The sequence below is a fragment of the Opisthocomus hoazin genome, unplaced genomic scaffold (assembly GCF_030867145.1).
Source record: "Opisthocomus hoazin isolate bOpiHoa1 unplaced genomic scaffold, bOpiHoa1.hap1 HAP1_SCAFFOLD_272, whole genome shotgun sequence".
NCBI lineage: Eukaryota > Metazoa > Chordata > Aves > Opisthocomiformes > Opisthocomidae > Opisthocomus > Opisthocomus hoazin.
The window spans coordinates 23,110-42,048 of NW_027448715.1; the positions used below are offsets into that span (position 1 = coordinate 23,110).

Below are 18,939 nucleotides of genomic sequence, written 5' to 3' on the forward strand. Positions count from 1 at the left end.
CCGGGACCCGCCGCTCCATCCAACCCCACCCCCATACCCCGCGCTCACCTTCTCCCTCGCTGCAGCCGCAACCCGGCTATGGCTCCGCTCCTCCTTCGGCTCGCATCGGGCCCGGCACGGCAGCACCGGGCCCTCTACCGGCAGAGGGAGGGGCCGTCGCCATCAGCCCCGCTGCCCGCACCTGGGGCTCTTCCGGCCCCGGCCCACGGCTGGAGCCCACGATGCCGTCATTGGGCAAACACAAAGACTCTCTGAAGCCCTTTGGGCACTTCAGCAAGCAGGCAGGCGTTCCTTATTGCAGCGCCGGACACACAGGGCACGGCTCCTCCCAGCGCGCAAAGCACCTGCGCCACTCGAGCGGCAGTACCGAACTTTGCTCACCGGGTGGCAGCAGCGAGCTCTTGGACACGGCGCCACCGCGCATTGGCGCCGCCCGAGCCGCAGTACCGAACTTTGCTCACCGGGTGGCAGCAGCGAGCCCTTGGACACGGCGCCACCCGAGCCGCAGTACCGAACTTTGCTCACCGGGTGGCAGCAGCGATCGTACCGGCCCCTCCACGGCCACCCGCGCCACGGCAGCACCGGCCCCTCCACGGCCACCCGCGCCACGGCAGCACCGGGCCCTCCACGGCCACCCGCGCCACGGCAGCACCGGGCCCTCCACCGGCACAGGGAGCGGCCGTCGCCATCAGCCCCGCTGCCCGCACCTGGGGCTCCCCCGGCCCCGGCCCACGGATGGACCCCGGCAGGAACAGGGGGCCGTCGCCCCAGCCCCACAGCCCGTCCCCTTCTCCCCTGGCCTCTGGCGCAGCCCCTCGTCCCGTGCAAACCAAGCACAAACGCAGCCGCCAGGGCAAAAGGGACCGCAGGTCTTTACTCAGTCACGCACCCAGCCAGTCCCGGGAGCTGCTCTGCTCCGGGGCTCGGGGCCCCCGACGCTCCCTCTGCCCCTCCGACACCTCGGCACTCCTTCCCGCAGCTGCGCCCGTTGATCCAGCGGCGAACAGTCCGTCCGTCGCCTCCCGGAGCGATGCGCTGCTCGGCAGAGGCTGCCAAAAATGAGGAGCAGGGTGCAGGCCACTACAAGAGAGGAGAAAAGTGACAGGTGGCTGGACAGCGGCGGTGGAACGAGAAAGCACCAAGCAGGGAAAGGGACGGCGAGAGAAGGACGGGGACAGGCAGTCCCACAGAGACGGAGAAAGAAGCAGCAGCAAGAGAGCAAGAGCGGCAGCAGAAAGAAGAAGAGGGAGCAGGACACAGACCGAAAATGAAGAACGGGGAGCAGGAAGGAGATGCAAAAAAAAACCCTGCAGCATGACAGAGGAAAAAAGAATAGCGGCAGGGACCTGGACAAAGAGAGATGAGGAAATAGAATAGAATAGACATGGAGAAAGCAGTAGATCTGTGACGTGCTACGGAGCCGAGAAGGAAGGCCTCGAATCAAGGGACGAGGAGGCAGACAGAGAGCACCAAAGACAGCAAAAGTACTGACAGGCTACAGAGTAGGAGGAAAGCAAAACTAGTAACCGGGAGCTGAACAGAAAGAGGGGAAGAAGGAAAAAAATGCCACGGGCTGCAGGGCAGAAAGAGGGAGGACCTAAAAGATGGGGACAAGTCAGAGACAGATGGAGAAAGAAGGTACACAAGAGCAGAAAAAAAAAATAATCGTAGCAGTGGGGGAAAGAGAGGGAGCCGGGGAGGGCCCAGGATGCAGAAGAGGGGTGACAGGGCCCCGAGGGCCCACGACTCACCGCAGCTCTCACTCTCGGTGCTGCCGGGAGACTTTGACACTTCAGATGTTTCTCTCCCCTTCTCTCTTCCCTTCTTCTTCCGCAACTCCAATCGTTTGGCTCTCCTGCACCTGAGAGAAAATGCATGTGGCTGTCTTAGAGCTCATACGAGACGTGGCTTCCTAGACAAGAAGCCTCAGGAACAGGACAGAGAAAAAGAGAGAATATGATGAGTGGGAAGCAGAACACACGGATCGAGAGAGAACTTGAATCAGAGGAGTAAACAAGGCAGGAAAGAGAGATAAAGACAGGGAAGAAGCCACAAAAAAGGGCCTTTCTGGCCTCTACTCGCACCCCCCGGCCTCCTTTTTTTTCTGGCCTCTACTCTCGCCCCCAGCCTCCCACCCCTCTGCAGCCTCCCACCCCTTTCCGGCCTCCCTTTTTTTTCTGGCCTCTACTCTCGCCCCCGGCCTCCCACCCCTCTGCAGCCTCCCACCCCTTTCCGGCCTCCTTTTTTTTCCTGGCCTCTGCCCCCCCCCCCCCCCCGCCTCCCACCCCTCGATAGCCTCCTAACTCCCTTTTTGCTGGCCTCTACTTAATTCAGCTTCCCACCCCTCTGCAACCTCCTACCTCTTTCCAGCCTCCACTCCGCCCCCCCAGCTTCCCACCCTTTTTCAGCCTCCCACCACCGTCCCACGCAGTGCAGGACACACTGACAGAGAGAGAAAAAGGACAGGCAACAGGAAGAAACGTACTAAGAAACAAAGAAAGGGTCAGACGAAGAAGGGGGTGGGTGGTCAGGGTTGGAATCCCAACACAAACCAGCAAGGGGATAGAGGACAGACAGAGAGGAAGACAAGAACGGGCCGGGAAGCAGGAAGAGAAGGAGAGAAAGGCAAAAAGGGAGAGCCGGCTGCACAGGCAGGTACAGCAAGAAACGACCGGACAGGCAGCAGGATCGAGAAAGAGAGACAGAAAAACTGGGGACAGGAAGCAGGACAGAGGGACGGCGAGAGGAAACAAGGGCCAGGGAGCAGGACAGCGGTGGAAAAAGAGGCACTGGGGCAGTAGGACAGAAAGAGAAGGAAGAAAGGCCAGAACAAGGACGGGGAATAACAGCAAAGGGAAAGAGAAGGACAAGGAGCGGGACAGATTGTCAGAGAAAGACAGGGACAGGGAGCGGGACAAGGTGATACTGAGAGAGAAAAAGGGGACAAGGAGGCAGGACAAAGTGAAAGACAGGCACAAGTAAGAGACGGGGGAGCAGGACAGAGACGGAGGGGGAAAAGCCTCAGCTGGGCAGCAGGAGACAGAGGCAGAGAAGGGAAAAAACAGCACCGGGCTGAGGGACCCTGAGGGAGGAATTAAAAAACAAACACAGGGAGCAGGACAAAACGACAGAGAGAGAGAAAAGGGACAGAGCAGGACAGCGTTGGGGGGAGAAATGCGACCGTGACGGGCAGCGGGAGAGAGGTATGGAGAAAGAAAAAAAATACCGAGGAAGAGAGAAAGGAAACAAGGGACAGCGAGCTGCACAGGGGGATCGAGAAAGAAAGGATGGGAGAGGGAATGGCGCAGAGAGAGAAAGGCAGAAAAAACAGCAAGAGGAAGCAGGGCAAAAGGACAGCAAGAGGAAAAAGGAAAGGGACAGGGAGCTGGACAGAGATGGGAAAAAAAGCAGCGGGGACACACGAAAAGAGACAGAAAGAGAAGGGCACAAAAGGATAGATGAGGACAGCGGCAGGATGGAGACGCAGAACAAAACCTGGGACGGTCAACCTGGGTGGGCGGGGAGCGGGTCAGAGAGCCGGAGAAAGGAAAAACTCTGCTGTGGAGCAGCCGAGGGGGACGGAGAAAGAAAGACAGGGACGGGGAGCAGGGCAGAGAAACGGAGAGAGAAAATAAGCGATGGGGAGCAGGGCAGAGCACTAGGAAGAGGAAAATAAGACAAGGGAGAAGACCGAGAAGCTCAGAGAGAAAGAAGGGTCGAAAGGAAACGCCAGAGAGGTAGAGAAATCAAGAAATACAGGGACGAGGAGCCTTGCAGAGACGGAGCACGAAAATGTAGGGCCGGTGAGCGCGAAAGAGGGAGAGAGAGACGGGGGCAGGGGGAGGAGATGAAGAAGAAAGGAGAGATAAAGATGGCAACGGAGCGCAGGGGACACAGACAGAGAGAGAAAAAGGACAGTGAACAGGAAAAAAGGGACCGAGAAACAAAGAAAGGGTCAGATCTAGACAAAGAGACCAAGAAAGGGGCGGGGGGCGTGTGTGCAGGGAAACCCCAAAACAAACCAGCAAGGGGCTAGAGAACAGAGAGGGAGAGAAAGAGAAGAAAGGGCCATGAAGCAGGACAGAGAAGGAGAGAAAGGCAAAAAGGGAGAGCAAAAAGAGAGCCGGCTGGACAGGGAGGTACAGTAAGAAACGACCGGACAGCCAGCAGGACAGAGAAATAAAGACAGGGAGCCGGCTAGAGAAATTCTGAAGGGAGAAAAAGAGGGAGAGGGAGCAGAACACACACACAGACAGAAGACGGGAGGTACAGGGAAAGGAAAACAAAAGGAAAAAGAAAAAAAAAAAAAAAAATCACAGCAGCGTGGGAGAGAGAAGGATCCAGGGGACAGCTCGGGACACAGAAGAGGGGCGACAGGGCCCCGAGGGCCCACCACTCACCGCAGCTCTCGCTCTCCGCGCTCCCGGGAGACTCTGCCGCTTCAGACGCTTCTCCGTCCTGCTCTCCTCCATTCCTCTTCCGTAACTCCGGTCGCTTGGCTGTCCCCCACCTAAGACAAAACGTCCATGTCTCGCAGCTCTTACGAGACAAGGCTCCCTACGCACGCAGCCGCACTCGCGCGCTCCACAACCGGACCATGCTGCTGCTGGTGACACATACAGACCCTGCGGGGCACGCTGGCGGCCTGGCCTGCTGCGGGCTACCAAGACGGAGCCTTCCTCACCCGCAGCGCCAGGCAGCTGCCAGCCAGGTGGCCTTCCATTTCTTCTTCTTCTTCAGCCTTCTCGGGACTCTCCAGCTTCAGCCGCGCCACCTCCTGCCCGCAGCCACTCAGCGCTCCGCCTCTCCCTTTTCGCCCCCAAGCCGCCAGCACAGCGAGGCCCGGCACACGCAGCCCACACAAGCCTGGAGCGGGCGCAGCCAACGGCATCCCCAGGGCACGAACGGACAAACGCGTCCTCAGCGCAGCCCCTGCCACACATAAACAAGCAGCGGCGACCGCGTTCAGGGAGGCCGAGGCAGCCCGCACCACGGGCCTTGGGGGAGGCCGGGCGCTCCGGGACACAGGCTTCAGGGGACGTGAGGCAGCTGGGGGAGGCTGCGCGGGGCGAGCGGGGCCGGGGGAGCACTGCCGACTTGGGGGGGGGGGGGGTGCCCGCCTCCTTCTCCCATTCCCTTCCGTCACCTCCCGCCTCTGGCCCCGGGGCTGCCCGCACCCGGCTCGCCTCCTGCAGCCTGCCGCAGCGGCCGGCTCCAAGCTTCCCGTCCCACCACCCTCGGGCAGCCACCACGCACCCCCGCACCCGCTGGAGGGGAGCCCCCGCCTCACCGCTGGCCTCTCTGCTCCCCCGCCGCCCCGGCACCGAACACCAGCCCGCCGCCATGCTGCTCCGCCGCACCGCGCATGCGCCACGAGCCGACGGCGCGCCGGAGGGGCCACACTCTGAGCCGAACGCCGGGCTGCAGTACCGCGTTGCGGCCAGGGGGCGGCGGGGGCGGGGGCGGCGCCAGCGGGGCCGGGGGCGGTGCCAGCGGGGGCGAAGGCGGCGCCAGCGAGGGCGGGGGCGGCGCCAGCGGGGGCGGGGGCGGCGCCAGCGGGGGCGGGGGCGGCGCCTGCGGGGGCGGGGGCGGCGCCTGCGGGGGCGGGGGCGGCGCCAGCGGGGCAGGGGGCGGCGCCAGCGGGGCAGGGGGCGGCGCCAGCGGGGCAGGGGGCGGCGCCCAGCGCCGGCTCCGGCTCCGAGCAGACCCCGACTCGCGGCTCCGACACGGCGCCGCACCCCCATCGCTCCTTGCCCCTGACACGGACCCCGCCCTCCCGGGGGCTTTTCCCCGGGACCCGCCGCTCCATCCAACCCCACCCCCATACCCCGCGCTCACCTTCTCCCTCGCTGCAGCCGCAACCCGGCTATGGCTCCGCTCCTCCTTCGGCTCGCATCGGGCCCGGCACGGCAGCACCGGGCCCTCTACCGGCAGAGGGAGGGGCCGTCGCCATCAGCCCCGCTGCCCGCACCTGGGGCTCTTCCGGCCCCGGCCCACGGCTGGAGCCCACGATGCCGTCATTGGGCAAACACAAAGACTCTCTGAAGCCCTTTGGGCACTTCAGCAAGCAGGCAGGCGTTCCTTATTGCAGCGCCGGACACACAGGGCACGGCTCCTCCCAGCGCGCAAAGCACCTGCGCCACTCGAGCGGCAGTACCGAACTTTGCTCACCGGGTGGCAGCAGCGAGCTCTTGGACACGGCGCCACCGCGCATTGGCGCCGCCCGAGCCGCAGTACCGAACTTTGCTCACCGGGTGGCAGCAGCGAGCCCTTGGACACGGCGCCACCCGAGCCGCAGTACCGAACTTTGCTCACCGGGTGGCAGCAGCGATCGTACCGGCCCCTCCACGGCCACCCGCGCCACGGCAGCACCGGCCCCTCCACGGCCACCCGCGCCACGGCAGCACCGGGCCCTCCACCGGCACAGGGAGCGGCCGTCGCCATCAGCCCCGCTGCCCGCACCTGGGGCTCCCCCGGCCCCGGCCCACGGATGGACCCCGGCAGGAACAGGGGGCCGTCGCCCCAGCCCCACAGCCCGTCCCCTTCTCCCCTGGCCTCTGGCGCAGCCCCTCGTCCCGTGCAAACCAAGCACAAACGCAGCCGCCAGGGCAAAAGGGACCGCAGGTCTTTACTCAGTCACGCACCCAGCCAGTCCCGGGAGCTGCTCTGCTCCGGGGCTCGGGGCCCCCGACGCTCCCTCTGCCCCTCCGACACCTCGGCACTCCTTCCCGCAGCTGCGCCCGTTGATCCAGCGGCGAACAGTCCGTCCGTCGCCTCCCGGAGCGACGCGCTGCTCGGCAGAGGCTGCCAAAAATGAGGAGCAGGGTGCAGGCCACTACAAGAGAGGAGAAAAGTGACAGGTGGCTGGACAGCGGCGGTGGAACGAGAAAGCACCAAGCAGGGAAAGGGACGGCGAGAGAAGGACGGGGACAGGCAGTCCCACAGAGACGGAGAAAGAAGCAGCAGCAAGAGAGCAAGAGCGGCAGCAGAAAGAAGAAGAGGGAGCAGGACACAGACCGAAAATGAAGAACGGGGAGCAGGAAGGAGATGCAAAAAAAAACCCTGCAGCATGACAGAGGAAAAAAGAATAGCGGCAGGGACCTGGACAAAGAGAGATGAGGAAATAGAATAGAATAGACATGGAGAAAGCAGTAGATCTGTGACGTGCTACGGAGCCGAGAAGGAAGGCCTCGAATCAAGGGACGAGGAGGCAGACAGAGAGCACCAAAGACAGCAAAAGTACTGACAGGCTACAGAGTAGGAGGAAAGCAAAACTAGTAACCGGGAGCTGAACAGAAAGAGGGGAAGAAGGAAAAAAATGCCACGGGCTGCAGGGCAGAAAGAGGGAGGACCTAAAAGATGGGGACAAGTCAGAGACAGATGGAGAAAGAAGGTACACAAGAGCAGAAAAAAAAAATAATCGTAGCAGTGGGGGAAAGAGAGGGAGCCGGGGAGGGCCCAGGATGCACAAGAGGGGTGACAGGGCCCCGAGGGCCCACGACTCACCGCAGCTCTCACTCTCGGTGCTGCCGGGAGACTTTGACACTTCAGATGTTTCTCTCCCCTTCTCTCTTCCCTTCTTCTTCCGCAACTCCAATCGTTTGGCTCTCCTGCACCTGAGAGAAAATGCATGTGGCTGTCTTAGAGCTCATACGAGACGTGGCTTCCTAGACAAGAAGCCTCAGGAACAGGACAGAGAAAAAGAGAGAATATGATGAGTGGGAAGCAGAACACACGGATCGAGAGAGAACTTGAATCAGAGGAGTAAACAAGGCAGGAAAGAGAGATAAAGACAGGGAAGAAGCCACAAAAAAGGGCCTTTCTGGCCTCTACTCGCACCCCCCGGCCTCCTTTTTTTTCTGGCCTCTACTCTCGCCCCCAGCCTCCCACCCCTCTGCAGCCTCCCACCCCTTTCCGGCCTCCCTTTTTTTTCTGGCCTCTACTCTCGCCCCCGGCCTCCCACCCCTCTGCAGCCTCCCACCCCTTTCCGGCCTCCTTTTTTTTCCTGGCCTCTGCCCCCCCCCCCCCCCCGCCTCCCACCCCTCGATAGCCTCCTAACTCCCTTTTTGCTGGCCTCTACTTAATTCAGCTTCCCACCCCTCTGCAACCTCCTACCTCTTTCCAGCCTCCACTCCGCCCCCCCAGCTTCCCACCCTTTTTCAGCCTCCCACCACCGTCCCACGCAGTGCAGGACACACTGACAGAGAGAGAAAAAGGACAGGCAACAGGAAGAAACGTACTAAGAAACAAAGAAAGGGTCAGACGAAGAAGGGGGTGGGTGGTCAGGGTTGGAATCCCAACACAAACCAGCAAGGGGATAGAGGACAGACAGAGAGGAAGACAAGAACGGGCCGGGAAGCAGGAAGAGAAGGAGAGAAAGGCAAAAAGGGAGAGCCGGCTGCACAGGCAGGTACAGCAAGAAACGACCGGACAGGCAGCAGGATCGAGAAAGAGAGACAGAAAAACTGGGGACAGGAAGCAGGACAGAGGGACGGCGAGAGGAAACAAGGGCCAGGGAGCAGGACAGCAGTGGAAAAAGAGGCACTGGGGCAGCAGGACAGAAAGAGAAGGAAGAAAGGCCAGAACAAGGACGGGGAATAACAGCAAAGGGAAAGAGAAGGACAAGGAGCGGGACAGATTGTCAGAGAAAGACAGGGACAGGGAGCGGGACAAGGTGATACTGAGAGAGAAAAAGGGGACAAGGAGGCAGGACAAAGTGAAAGACAGGCACAAGTAAGAGACGGGGGAGCAGGACAGAGACGGAGGGGGAAAAGCCTCAGCTGGGCAGCAGGAGACAGAGGCGGAGAAGGGAAAAAACAGCACCGGGCTGAGGGACCCTGAGGGAGGAATTAAAAAACAAACACAGGGAGCAGGACAAAACGACAGAGAGAGAGAAAAGGGACAGAGCAGGACAGCGTTGGGGGGAGAAATGCGACCGTGACGGGCAGCGGGAGAGAGGTATGGAGAAAGAAAAAAAATACCGAGGAAGAGAGAAAGGAAACAAGGGACAGCGAGCTGCACAGGGGGATCGAGAAAGAAAGGATGGGAGAGGGAATGGCGCAGAGAGAGAAAGGCAGAAAAAACAGCAAGAGGAAGCAGGGCAAAAGGACAGCAAGAGGAAAAAGGAAAGGGACAGGGAGCTGGACAGAGATGGGAAAAAAAGCAGCGGGGACACACGAAAAGAGACAGAAAGAGAAGGGCACAAAAGGATAGATGAGGACAGCGGCAGGATGGAGACGCAGAACAAAACCTGGGACGGTCAACCTGGGTGGGCGGGGAGCGGGTCAGAGAGCCGGAGAAAGGAAAAACTCTGCTGTGGAGCAGCCGAGGGGGACGGAGAAAGAAAGACAGGGACGGGGAGCAGGGCAGAGAAACGGAGAGAGAAAATAAGCGATGGGGAGCAGGGCAGAGCACTAGGAAGAGGAAAATAAGACAAGGGAGAAGACCGAGAAGCTCAGAGAGAAAGAAGGGTCGAAAGGAAACGCCAGAGAGGTAGAGAAATCAAGAAATACAGGGACGAGGAGCCTTGCAGAGACGGAGCACGAAAATGTAGGGCCGGTGAGCGCGAAAGAGGGAGAGAGAGACGGGGGCAGGGGGAGGAGATGAAGAAGAAAGGAGAGATAAAGATGGCAACGGAGCGCAGGGGACACAGACAGAGAGAGAAAAAGGACAGTGAACAGGAAAAAAGGGACCGAGAAACAAAGAAAGGGTCAGATCTAGACAAAGAGACCAAGAAAGGGGCGGGGGGCGTGTGTGCAGGGAAACCCCAAAACAAACCAGCAAGGGGCTAGAGAACAGAGAGGGAGAGAAAGAGAAGAAAGGGCCATGAAGCAGGACAGAGAAGGAGAGAAAGGCAAAAAGGGAGAGCAAAAAGAGAGCCGGCTGGACAGGGAGGTACAGTAAGAAACGACCGGACAGCCAGCAGGACAGAGAAATAGAGACAGGGAGCCGGCTAGAGAAATTCTGAAGGGAGAAAAAGAGGGAGAGGGAGCAGAACACACACACAGACAGAAGACGGGAGGTACAGGGAAAGGAAAACAAAAGGAAAAAGAAAAAAAAAAAAAAAATCACAGCAGCGTGGGAGAGAGAAGGATCCAGGGGACAGCTCGGGACACAGAAGAGGGGCGACAGGGCCCCGAGGGCCCGCCACTCACCGCAGCTCTCGCTCTCCGCGCTCCCGGGAGACTCTGCCGCTTCAGACGCTTCTCCGTCCTGCTCTCCTCCATTCCTCTTCCGTAACTCCGGTCGCTTGGCTGTCCCCCACCTAAGACAAAACGTCCATGTCTCGCAGCTCTTACGAGACAAGGATCCCTACGCACGCAGCCGCGCTCGCGCGCTCCACAACCGGACCATGCTGCTGCTGGTGACACATACAGACCCTGCGGGGCACGCTGGCGGCCTGGCCTGCTGCGGGCTACCAAGACGGAGCCTTCCTCACCCGCAGCGCCAGGCAGCTGCCAGCCAGGTGGCCTTCCATTTCTTCTTCTTCTTCAGCCTTCTCGGGACTCTCCAGCTTCAGCCGCGCCACCTCCTGCCCGCAGCCACTCAGCGCTCCGCCTCTCCCTTTTCGCCCCCACGCCGCCAGCACAGCGAGGCCCGGCACACGCAGCCCACACAAGCCTGGAGCGGGCGCAGCCAACGGCATCCCCAGGGCACGAACGGACAAACGCGAACTCAGCGCAGCCCCTGCCACACATAAACAAGCAGCGGCGACCGCGTTCAGGGAGGCCGAGGCAGCCCGCACCACGGGCCTTGGGGGAGGCCGGGCGCTCCGGGACACAGGCTTCAGGGGACGTGAGGCAGCTGGGGGCGGCTGCGCGGGGCGAGCGGGGCCGGGGGAGCACTGCCGACTTGGGGGGGGGGGGGGGTGCCCGCCTCCTTCTCCCATTCCCTTCCGTCACCTCCCGCCTCTGGCCCCGGGGCTGCCCGCACCCGGCTCGCCTCCTGCAGCCTGCCGCAGCGGCCGGCTCCAAGCTTCCCGTCCCACCACCCTCGGGCAGCCACCACGCACCCCCGCACCCGCTGGAGGGGAGCCCCCGCCTCACCGCTGGCCTCTCTGCTCCCCCGCCGCCCCGGCACCGAACACCAGCCCGCCGCCATGCTGCTCCGCCGCACCGCGCATGCGCCACGAGCCGACGGCGCGCCGGAGGGGCCACACTCTGAGCCGAACGCCGGGCTGCAGTACCGCGTTGCGGCCAGGGGGCGGCGGGGGCGGGGGCGGCGCCAGCGGGGCCGGGGGCGGTGCCAGCGGGGGCGAAGGCGGCGCCAGCGAGGGCGGGGGCGGCGCCAGCGGGGGCGGGGGCGGCGCCGGCGGCGCCAGCGGGGACGGGGGCGGCGCCAGCGGGGGCGGGGGCGTCGCCAGCGGGGGCGGGGGCGTCGCCAGCGGGGGCGGGGGCGGCGCCAGCGGGGCCGGGGCCGGCGCCAGCGGGGGCGGGGGCGGCGCCAGCGGGGGCGGGGGCGGCGCCAGCGGGGGCGGGGGCGGCGCCCTGAGGGGGCGGGGGCGGCGCCTGCGGGGGCGGGGGCGGCGCCAGCGGGGGCGGCGCCTGCGGGGGCGGGGGGCGGCGCCAGCGGGGCAGGGGGCGGCGCCAGCGGGGCAGGGGGCGGCGCCAGCGGGGAGGGGGCGGCGCCAGCGGGGCAGGGGGCGGCGCCAGCGGGGCAGGGGGCGGCGCCAGCGGGGCAGGGGGCGGCGCCCAGCGCCGGCTCCGCCTCCGAGCAGACCCCGACTCGCGCTCCGACACGGCGCCGCACCCCCATCGCTCCTTGCCCCCGACACGGACCCCGCCCTCCCGGGGGCTTTTCCCCGGGACCCGCCGCTCCATCCAACCCCACCCCCATACCCCGCGCTCACCGTCTCCCTCGCTGCAGCCGCAACCCGGCTATGGCTCCGCTCCTCCTTCGGCTCGCATCGGGCCCGGCACGGCAGCACCGGGCCCTCTACCGGCAGAGGGTGTCTTGGCTGTCCCCCAACTAAGACAAAACGTCCATGTCTCGCAGCTCTTACGAGACAAGGCTCCCTACGCCACGCAGCCGCACTCGCGCGCTCCACAACCGGACCATGCCGCCCGGGGGCGGCGCCAGCGGGGGCGGGGGCGGCGCCGGCGGCGCCAGCGGGCGGCGGGGGCGGCGCCGGCGGGGGCGGCGCCAGCGGGGGCGGGGGGCGGCGCCAGCGGGGGCGGGGGCGGGGGCGGCGCCAGCGGGGGCGGGGGGCGGCGCCAGCGGGGCGGTGCCAGCGGGGGCGGGGGCGGCGCCAGCGGGGGCGGGGGCGGTGCCTGCGGGGGCGGGGGCGGCGCCTGCGGGGGCGGGGGCGGAGCCTGCGGGGGCGGGGGCGGAGCCTGCGGGGGCGTGGGCGGCGCCTGCGGGGGCGGGGGCGGCGCCTGCGGGGGCGGGGGCGGCGGGGGGCGGGGGCGGGCGCCCAGCGCCGGCTCCGCCTCCGAGCAGACCCCGACTCGCGGCTCCGACACGGCGCCGCACCCCCATCGCTCCTTGCCCCCGACACGGACCCCGCCCTCCCGGGGGGCTTTTCCCCGGGACCCGCCGCTCCATCCAACCCCACCCCCCATACCCCGCGCTCACCTTCTCCCTCGCTGCAGCCGCAACCCGGCTATGGCTCCGCTCCTCCTTCGGCTCGCATCGGGCCCGGCACGGCAGCACCGGGCCCTCTACCGGCAGAGGGGAGGGGCCGTCGCCATCAGCCCCGCTGCCCGCACCTGGGGCTCTTCCGGCCCCGGCCCACGGCTGGAGCCCACGATGCCGTCATTGGGCAAACACAAAGACTCTCTGAAGCCCTTTGGGCACTTCAGCAAGCAGGCAGGCGTTCCTTATTGCAGCGCCGGACACACAGGGCACGGCTCCTCCAGCGCGCAAAGCACCTGCGCCACTCGAGCGGCAGTACCGAACTTTGCTCACCGGGTGGCAGCAGCGAGCTCTTGGACACGGCGCCACCGCGCATTGGCGCCGCCCGAGCCGCAGTACCGAACTTTGCTCACCGGGTGGCAGCAGCGAGCCCTTGGACACGGCGCCACCCGAGCCGCAGTACCGAACTTTGCTCACCGGGTGGCAGCAGCGATCGTACCGGCCCCTCCACGGCCACCCGCGCCACGGCAGCACCGGCCCCTCCACGGCCACCCGCGCCACGGCAGCACCGGGCCCTCCACCGGCACAGGGAGCGGCCGTCGCCATCAGCCCCGCTGCCCGCACCTGGGGCTCCCCCGGCCCCGGCCCACGGATGGACCCCGGCAGGAACAGGGGGCCGTCGCCCCAGCCCCACAGCCCGTCCCCCTTCTCCCCTGGCCTCTGGCGCAGCCCCTCGTCCCGTGCAAACCAAGCACAAACGCAGCCGCCAGGGCAAAAGGGACCGCAGGTCTTTACTCAGTCACGCACCCAGCCAGTCCCGGGAGCCGCTCTGCTCCGGGGCTCGGGGCCCCCGACGCTCCCTCTGCCCCTCCGACACCTCGGCACTCCTTCCCGCAGCTGCGCCCGTTGATCCAGCGGCGAACAGTCCGTCCGTCGCCTCCCGGAGCGACGCGCTGCTCGGCAGAGGCTGCCAAAAATGAGGAGCAGGGTGCAGGCCACTACAAGAGAGGAGAAAAGTGACAGGTGGCTGGACAGCGGCGGTGGAACGAGAAAGCACCAAGCAGGGAAAGGGACGGCGAGAGAAGGACGGGGACAAGGCAGTCCCACAGAGACGGAGAAAGAAGCAGCAGCAAGAGAGCAAGAGCGGCAGCAGAAAGAAGAAGAGGGAGCAGGACACAGACCGAAAATGAAGAACGGGGAGCAGGAAGGAGATGCAAAAAAAAACCCTGCAGCATGACAGAGGAAAAAAGAATAGCGGCAGGGACCTGGACAAAGAGAGATGAGGAAATAGAATAGAATAGACATGGAGAAAGCAGTAGATCTGTGACGTGCTACGGAGCCGAGAAGGAAGGCCTCGAATCAAGGGACGAGGAGGCAGACAGAGAGCACCAAAGACAGCAAAAGTACTGACAGGCTACAGAGTAGGAGGAAAAGCAAAACTAGTAACCGGGAGCTGAACAGAAAGAGGGGAAGAAGGAAAAAAATGCCACGGGCTGCAGGGCAGAAAGAGGGAGGACCTAAAAGATGGGGACAAGTCAGAGACAGATGGAGAAAGAAGGTACACAAGAGCAGAAAAAAAAAAATAATCGTAGCAGTGGGGGAAAGAGAGGGAGCCGGGGAGGCCCAGGATGCAGAAGAGGGGTGACAGGGCCCCGAGGGCCCACGACTCACCGCAGCTCTCACTCTCGGTGCTGCCGGGAGACTTTGACACTTCAGATGTTTCTCTCCCCTTCTCTCTTCTCCTTCTTCTTCCGCAGCTCCAATCGTTTGGCTCTCCTGCACCTGAGAGAAAATGCATGTGGCTGTCTTAGAGCTCATACGAGACGTGGCTTCCTAGACAAGAAGCCTCAGGAACAGGACAGAGAAAAAGAGAGAATATGATGAGTGGGAAGCAGAACACACGGATCGAGAGGAGAACTTGAATCAGAGGAGTAAACAAGGCAGGAAAGAGAGATAAAGACAGGGAAGAAGCCACAAAAAAGGGCCTTTCTGGCCTCTACTCGCACCCCCCGCCTCCTTTTTTTCTGGCCTCTACTCTCGCCCCCCAGCCTCCCACCCCTCTGCAGCCTCCCACCCCTTTCCGGCCTCCCTTTTTTTCTGGCCTCTACTCTCGCCCCCGGCCTCCCACCCCTCTGCAGCCTCCCACCCCTTTCCGGCCTCCTTTTTTTTTCCTGGCCTCTACTCCCCCCCTCCTCGCCCCCCCCCCCCCCCCCGCCTCCCACCCCTCGATAGCCTCCTAACTCCCTTTTTTGCTGGCCTCTACTTAATTCAGCTTCCCACCCCTCTGCAACCTCCTACTCTTCCAGCCTCCACTCCGCCCCCCCAAGCTTCCCACCCTTTTTCAGCCTCCCACCACCGTCCCACGCAGTGCAGGACACACTGACAGAGAGAGAGAAAAAGGGACAGGCAACAGGAAGAAACGTACTAAGAAACAAAGAAAGGGTCAGACGAAGAAGGGGTGGGTGGTCAGGGTTGGAATCCCAACACAAACCAGCAAGGGGATAGAGGACAGACAGAGAGGAAGACAAGAACGGGCCGGGAAGCAGGAAGAGAAGGAGAGAAAGGCAAAAAGGGAGAGCCGGCTGCACAGGCAGGTACAGCAAGAAACGACCGGGACAGGCAGCAGGATCGAGGAAAGAGAGACAGAAAAACTGGGGACAGGAAGCAGGACAGAGGGACGGCGAGAGGAAACAACAGCGGTGGAAAAAGAGGCACTGGGGCAGCAGGACAGAAAGAGAAGGAAGAAAGGCCAGAACAAGGACGGGGAATAACAGCAAAGGGAAAGAGAAGGACAAGGAGCGGGACAGATTGTCAGAGAAAGACAGGGACAGGGAGCGGGACAAGGTGATACTGAGAGAGAAAAAGGGGACAAGGAGGCAGGACAAAGTGAAAGACAGGCACAAGTAAGAGACGGGGGAGCAGGACAGAGACGGAGGGGGAAAAGCCTCAGCTGGGCAGCAGGAGACAGAGGCAGAGAAGGGAAAAAACAGCACCGGGCTGAGGGACCCTGAGGGAGGAATTAAAAAACAAACACAGGGAGCAGGACAAAACGACAGAGAGAGAGAAAAGGGACAGAGCAGGACAGCGTTGGGGGGAGAAATGCGACCGTGACGGGCAGCGGGAGAGAGGTATGGAGAAAGAAAAAAAATACCGAGGAAGAGAGAAAGGAAACAAGGGACAGCGAGCTGCACAGGGGGATCGAGAAAGAAAGGATGGGAGAGGGAATGGCGCAGAGAGAGAAAGGCAGAAAAAACAGCAAGAGGAAGCAGGGCAAAAGGACAGCAAGAGGAAAAAGGAAAGGACAGGGAGCTGGACAGAGATGGGAAAAAAAGCAGCGGGGACACACGAAAAGAGACAGAAAGAGAAGGGCACAAAAGGATAGATGAGGACAGCGGCAGGATGGAGACGCAGAACAAAACCTGGGACGGTCAACCTGGGTGGGCGGGGAGCGGGTCAGAGAGCCGGAGAAAGGAAAACTCTGCTGTGGAGCAGCCGAGGGGGACGGAGAAAGAAAGACAGGGACGGGGAGCAGGGCAGAGAAACGGAGAGAGAAAATAAGCGATGGGGAGCAGGGCAGAGCACTAGGAAGAGGAAAATAAGACAAGGGAGAAGACCGAGAAGCTCAGAGAGAAAGAAGGGTCGAAAGGAAACGCCAGAGAGGTAGAGAAATCAAGAATACAGGGACGAGGAGCCTTGCAGAGACGGAGCACGAAAATGTAGGCCGGTGAGCGCGAAAGAGGGAGAGAGAGACGGGGGCAGGGGGAGGAGATGAAGAAGAAAGGAGAGATAAAGATGGCAACGGAGCGCAGGGGACACAGACAGAGAGAGAAAAAGGACAGTGAACAGGAAAAAAGGGACCGAGAAACAAAGAAAGGGTCAGATCTAGACAAAGAGACCAAGAAAGGGGCGGGGGGCGTGTGTGCAGGGAAACCCCAAAACAAACCAGCAAGGGGCTAGAGAACAGAGAGTGAGAGAAAGAGAAGAAAGGGCCATGAAGCAGGACAGAGAAGGAGAGAAAGGCAAAAAGGGAGAGCAAAAAGAGAGCCGGCTGGACAGGGAGGTACAGTAAGAAACGACCGGACAGCCAGCAGGACAGAGAAATAAAGACAGGGAGCCGGCTAGAGAAATTCTGAAGGGAGAAAAAGAGGGAGAGGGAGCAGAACACACACACAGACAGAAGACGGGAGGTACAGGGAAAGGAAAACAAAAGGAAAAAGAAAAAAAAAAAAAAAAAATCACAGCAGCGTGGGAGAGAGAAGGATCCAGGGGACAGCTCGGGACACAGAAGAGGGGCGACAGGGCCCCGAGGGCCCGCCACTCACCGCAGCTCTCGCTCTCCGCGCTCCCAGGAGACTCTGCCGCTTCAGACGCTTCTCCGTCCTGCTCTCCTCCATTCCTCTTCCGTAACTCCGGTCGCTTGGCTGTCCCCCACCTAAGACAAAACGTCCATGTCTCGCAGCTCTTACGAGACAAGGCTCCCTACGCACGCAGCCGCACTCGCGCGCTCCACAACCGGACCATGCTGCTGCTGGTGACACATACAGACCCTGCGGGGCACGCTGGCGGCCTGGCCTGCTGCGGGCTACCAAGAGGGAGCCTTCCTCACCCGCAGCGCCAGGCAGCTGCCAGCCAGGTGGCCTTCCATTTCTTCTTCTTCTTCAGCCTTCTCGGGACTCTCCAGCTTCAGCCGCGCCACCTCCTGCCCGCAGCCACTCAGCGCTCCGCCTCTCCCTTTTCGCCCCCACGCCGCCAGCACAGCGAGGCCCGGCACACGCAGCCCACACAAGCCTGGAGCGGGCGCAGCCAACGGCATCCCCAGGGCACGAACGGACAAACGCGTCCTCAGCGCAGCCCCTGCCACACATAAACAAGCAGCGGCGACCGCGTTCAGGGAGGCCGAGGCAGCCCGCACCACGGGCCTTGGGGGAGGCCGGGCGCTCCGGGACACAGGCTTCAGGGGACGTGAGGCAGCTGGGGGAGGCTGCGCGGGGCGAGCGGGGCCGGGGGAGCACTGCCGACTTGGGGGGGGGGGGGGGTGCCCGCCTCCTTCTCCCATTCCCTTCCGTCACCTCCCGCCTCTGGCCCCGGGGCTGCCCGCACCCGGCTCGCCTCCTGCAGCCTGCCGCAGCGGCCGGCTCCAAGCTTCCCGTCCCACCACCCTCGGGCAGCCACCACGCACCCCCGCACCCGCTGGAGGGGAGCCCCCGCCTCACCGCTGGCCTCTCTGCTCCCCCCGCCGCCCCGGCACCGAACACCAGCCCGCCGCCATGCTGCTCCGCCGCACCGCGCATGCGCCACGAGCCGACGGCGCGCCGGAGGGGCCACACTCTGAGCCGAACGCCGGGCTGCAGTACCGCGTTGCGGCCAGGGGGCGGCGGGGGCGGGGGCGGCGCCAGCGGGGGCCGGGGGCGGTGCCAACGGGGGCGAAGGCGGCGCCAGCGAGGGCGGGGGCGGCGCCAGCGGGGGCGGGGGCGGCGCCGGCGGCGCCAGCGGGGGCGGGGGTGTCGCCTGCGGGGGCGGGGGCGGCGCCAGCGGGGGCGGGGGCGGCGCCAGCGGGGGCGGGGGCGGCGCCAGCGGGGGCGGGGGCGGCGCCAGCGGGGGCGGGGGCGGCGCCAGCGGGGGCGGGGGCGGCGCCAGCGGGGGCGGGGGCGGCGCCAGCGGGGGCGGGGGCGGCGCCTGCGGGGCGGGGGCGGCGCCTGCGGGGGCGGGGGGCGGCGCCTGCGGGGGCGGGGGCGGCGCCTGCGGGGGCGGGGGGCGGCGCCTGCGGGGGCGGGGGCGGCGCCTGCGGGGGCGGGGGGCGGCGCCAGCGGGGGCGGGGGCGGCGCCAGCGGGGGCGGGGGCGGCGCCAGCGGGGGCGGGGGCGGCGCCAGCGGGGCAGGGGGCGGTGCCCAGCGCCGGCTCCGGCTCCGAGCAGACCCCGACTCGCGGCTCCGACACGGCGCCGCACCCCCATCGCTCCTTGCCCCCGACACGGACCCCGCTCTCCCGGGGGCTTTTCCCCGGGGACCCGCCGCTCCATCCAACCCCCCCCCCCATACCCCGCGCTCACCTTCTCCCTCGCTGCAGCCGCAACCCGGCTATGGCTCCGCTCCTCCTTCGGCTCGCATCGGGCCCGGCACGGCAGCACCGGGCCCTCTACCGGCAGAGGGAGGGGCCGTCGCCATCAGCCCCGCTGCCCGCACCTGGGGCTCTTCCAGCCCCGGCCCACGGCTGGAGCCCACGATGCCGTCATTGGGCAAACACAAAGACTCTCTGAAGCCCTTTGGGCACTTCAGCAAGCAGACAGGCGTTCCTTATTGCAGCGCCGGACACACAGGGCACGGCTCCTCCCAGCGCGCAAAGCACCTGCGCCACTCGAGCGGCAGA

The 18,939-nt window shown here is 64.2% G+C and overlaps 1 protein-coding gene across 6 annotated transcripts; it reads right to left on the reverse strand.

Annotated features, from left to right (window-relative positions):
* Positions 1-886: 886 nt before the first annotated feature.
* LOC142359018 (uncharacterized) lies at positions 887-18,913 on the reverse strand. Of its 6 annotated transcripts, XM_075411887.1 has the most exons (9): positions 17,787-17,924; positions 17,092-17,427; positions 16,896-17,005; positions 14,245-14,355; positions 13,381-13,571; positions 10,155-10,264; positions 4,401-4,510; positions 1,752-1,861; positions 887-1,080 (listed from the first exon to the last, which is right to left on the reverse strand). In XM_075411887.1, the coding sequence occupies exons 2-8, from the start codon at positions 17,111-17,113 to the stop codon at positions 1,793-1,795; spliced, it is 723 nt and encodes a 240-aa protein (XP_075268002.1). In that variant the 5' UTR covers positions 17,114-17,427; positions 17,787-17,924; the 3' UTR covers positions 887-1,080; positions 1,752-1,792. The 6 variants fall into 6 exon arrangements, with proteins under 6 accessions (XP_075268002.1, XP_075268001.1, XP_075268000.1 ...); XM_075411886.1 differs by lacking the exons at positions 887-1,080; positions 1,752-1,861; positions 4,401-4,510 and adding exons at positions 6,625-6,835; positions 7,507-7,616 and having other exon boundaries at positions 17,787-17,932; XM_075411885.1 differs by lacking the exons at positions 887-1,080; positions 1,752-1,861; positions 4,401-4,510 and adding an exon at positions 6,870-7,616 and having other exon boundaries at positions 17,120-17,427; positions 17,787-17,932.
* Between the last annotated feature and the right edge of the window lie 26 nt (positions 18,914-18,939).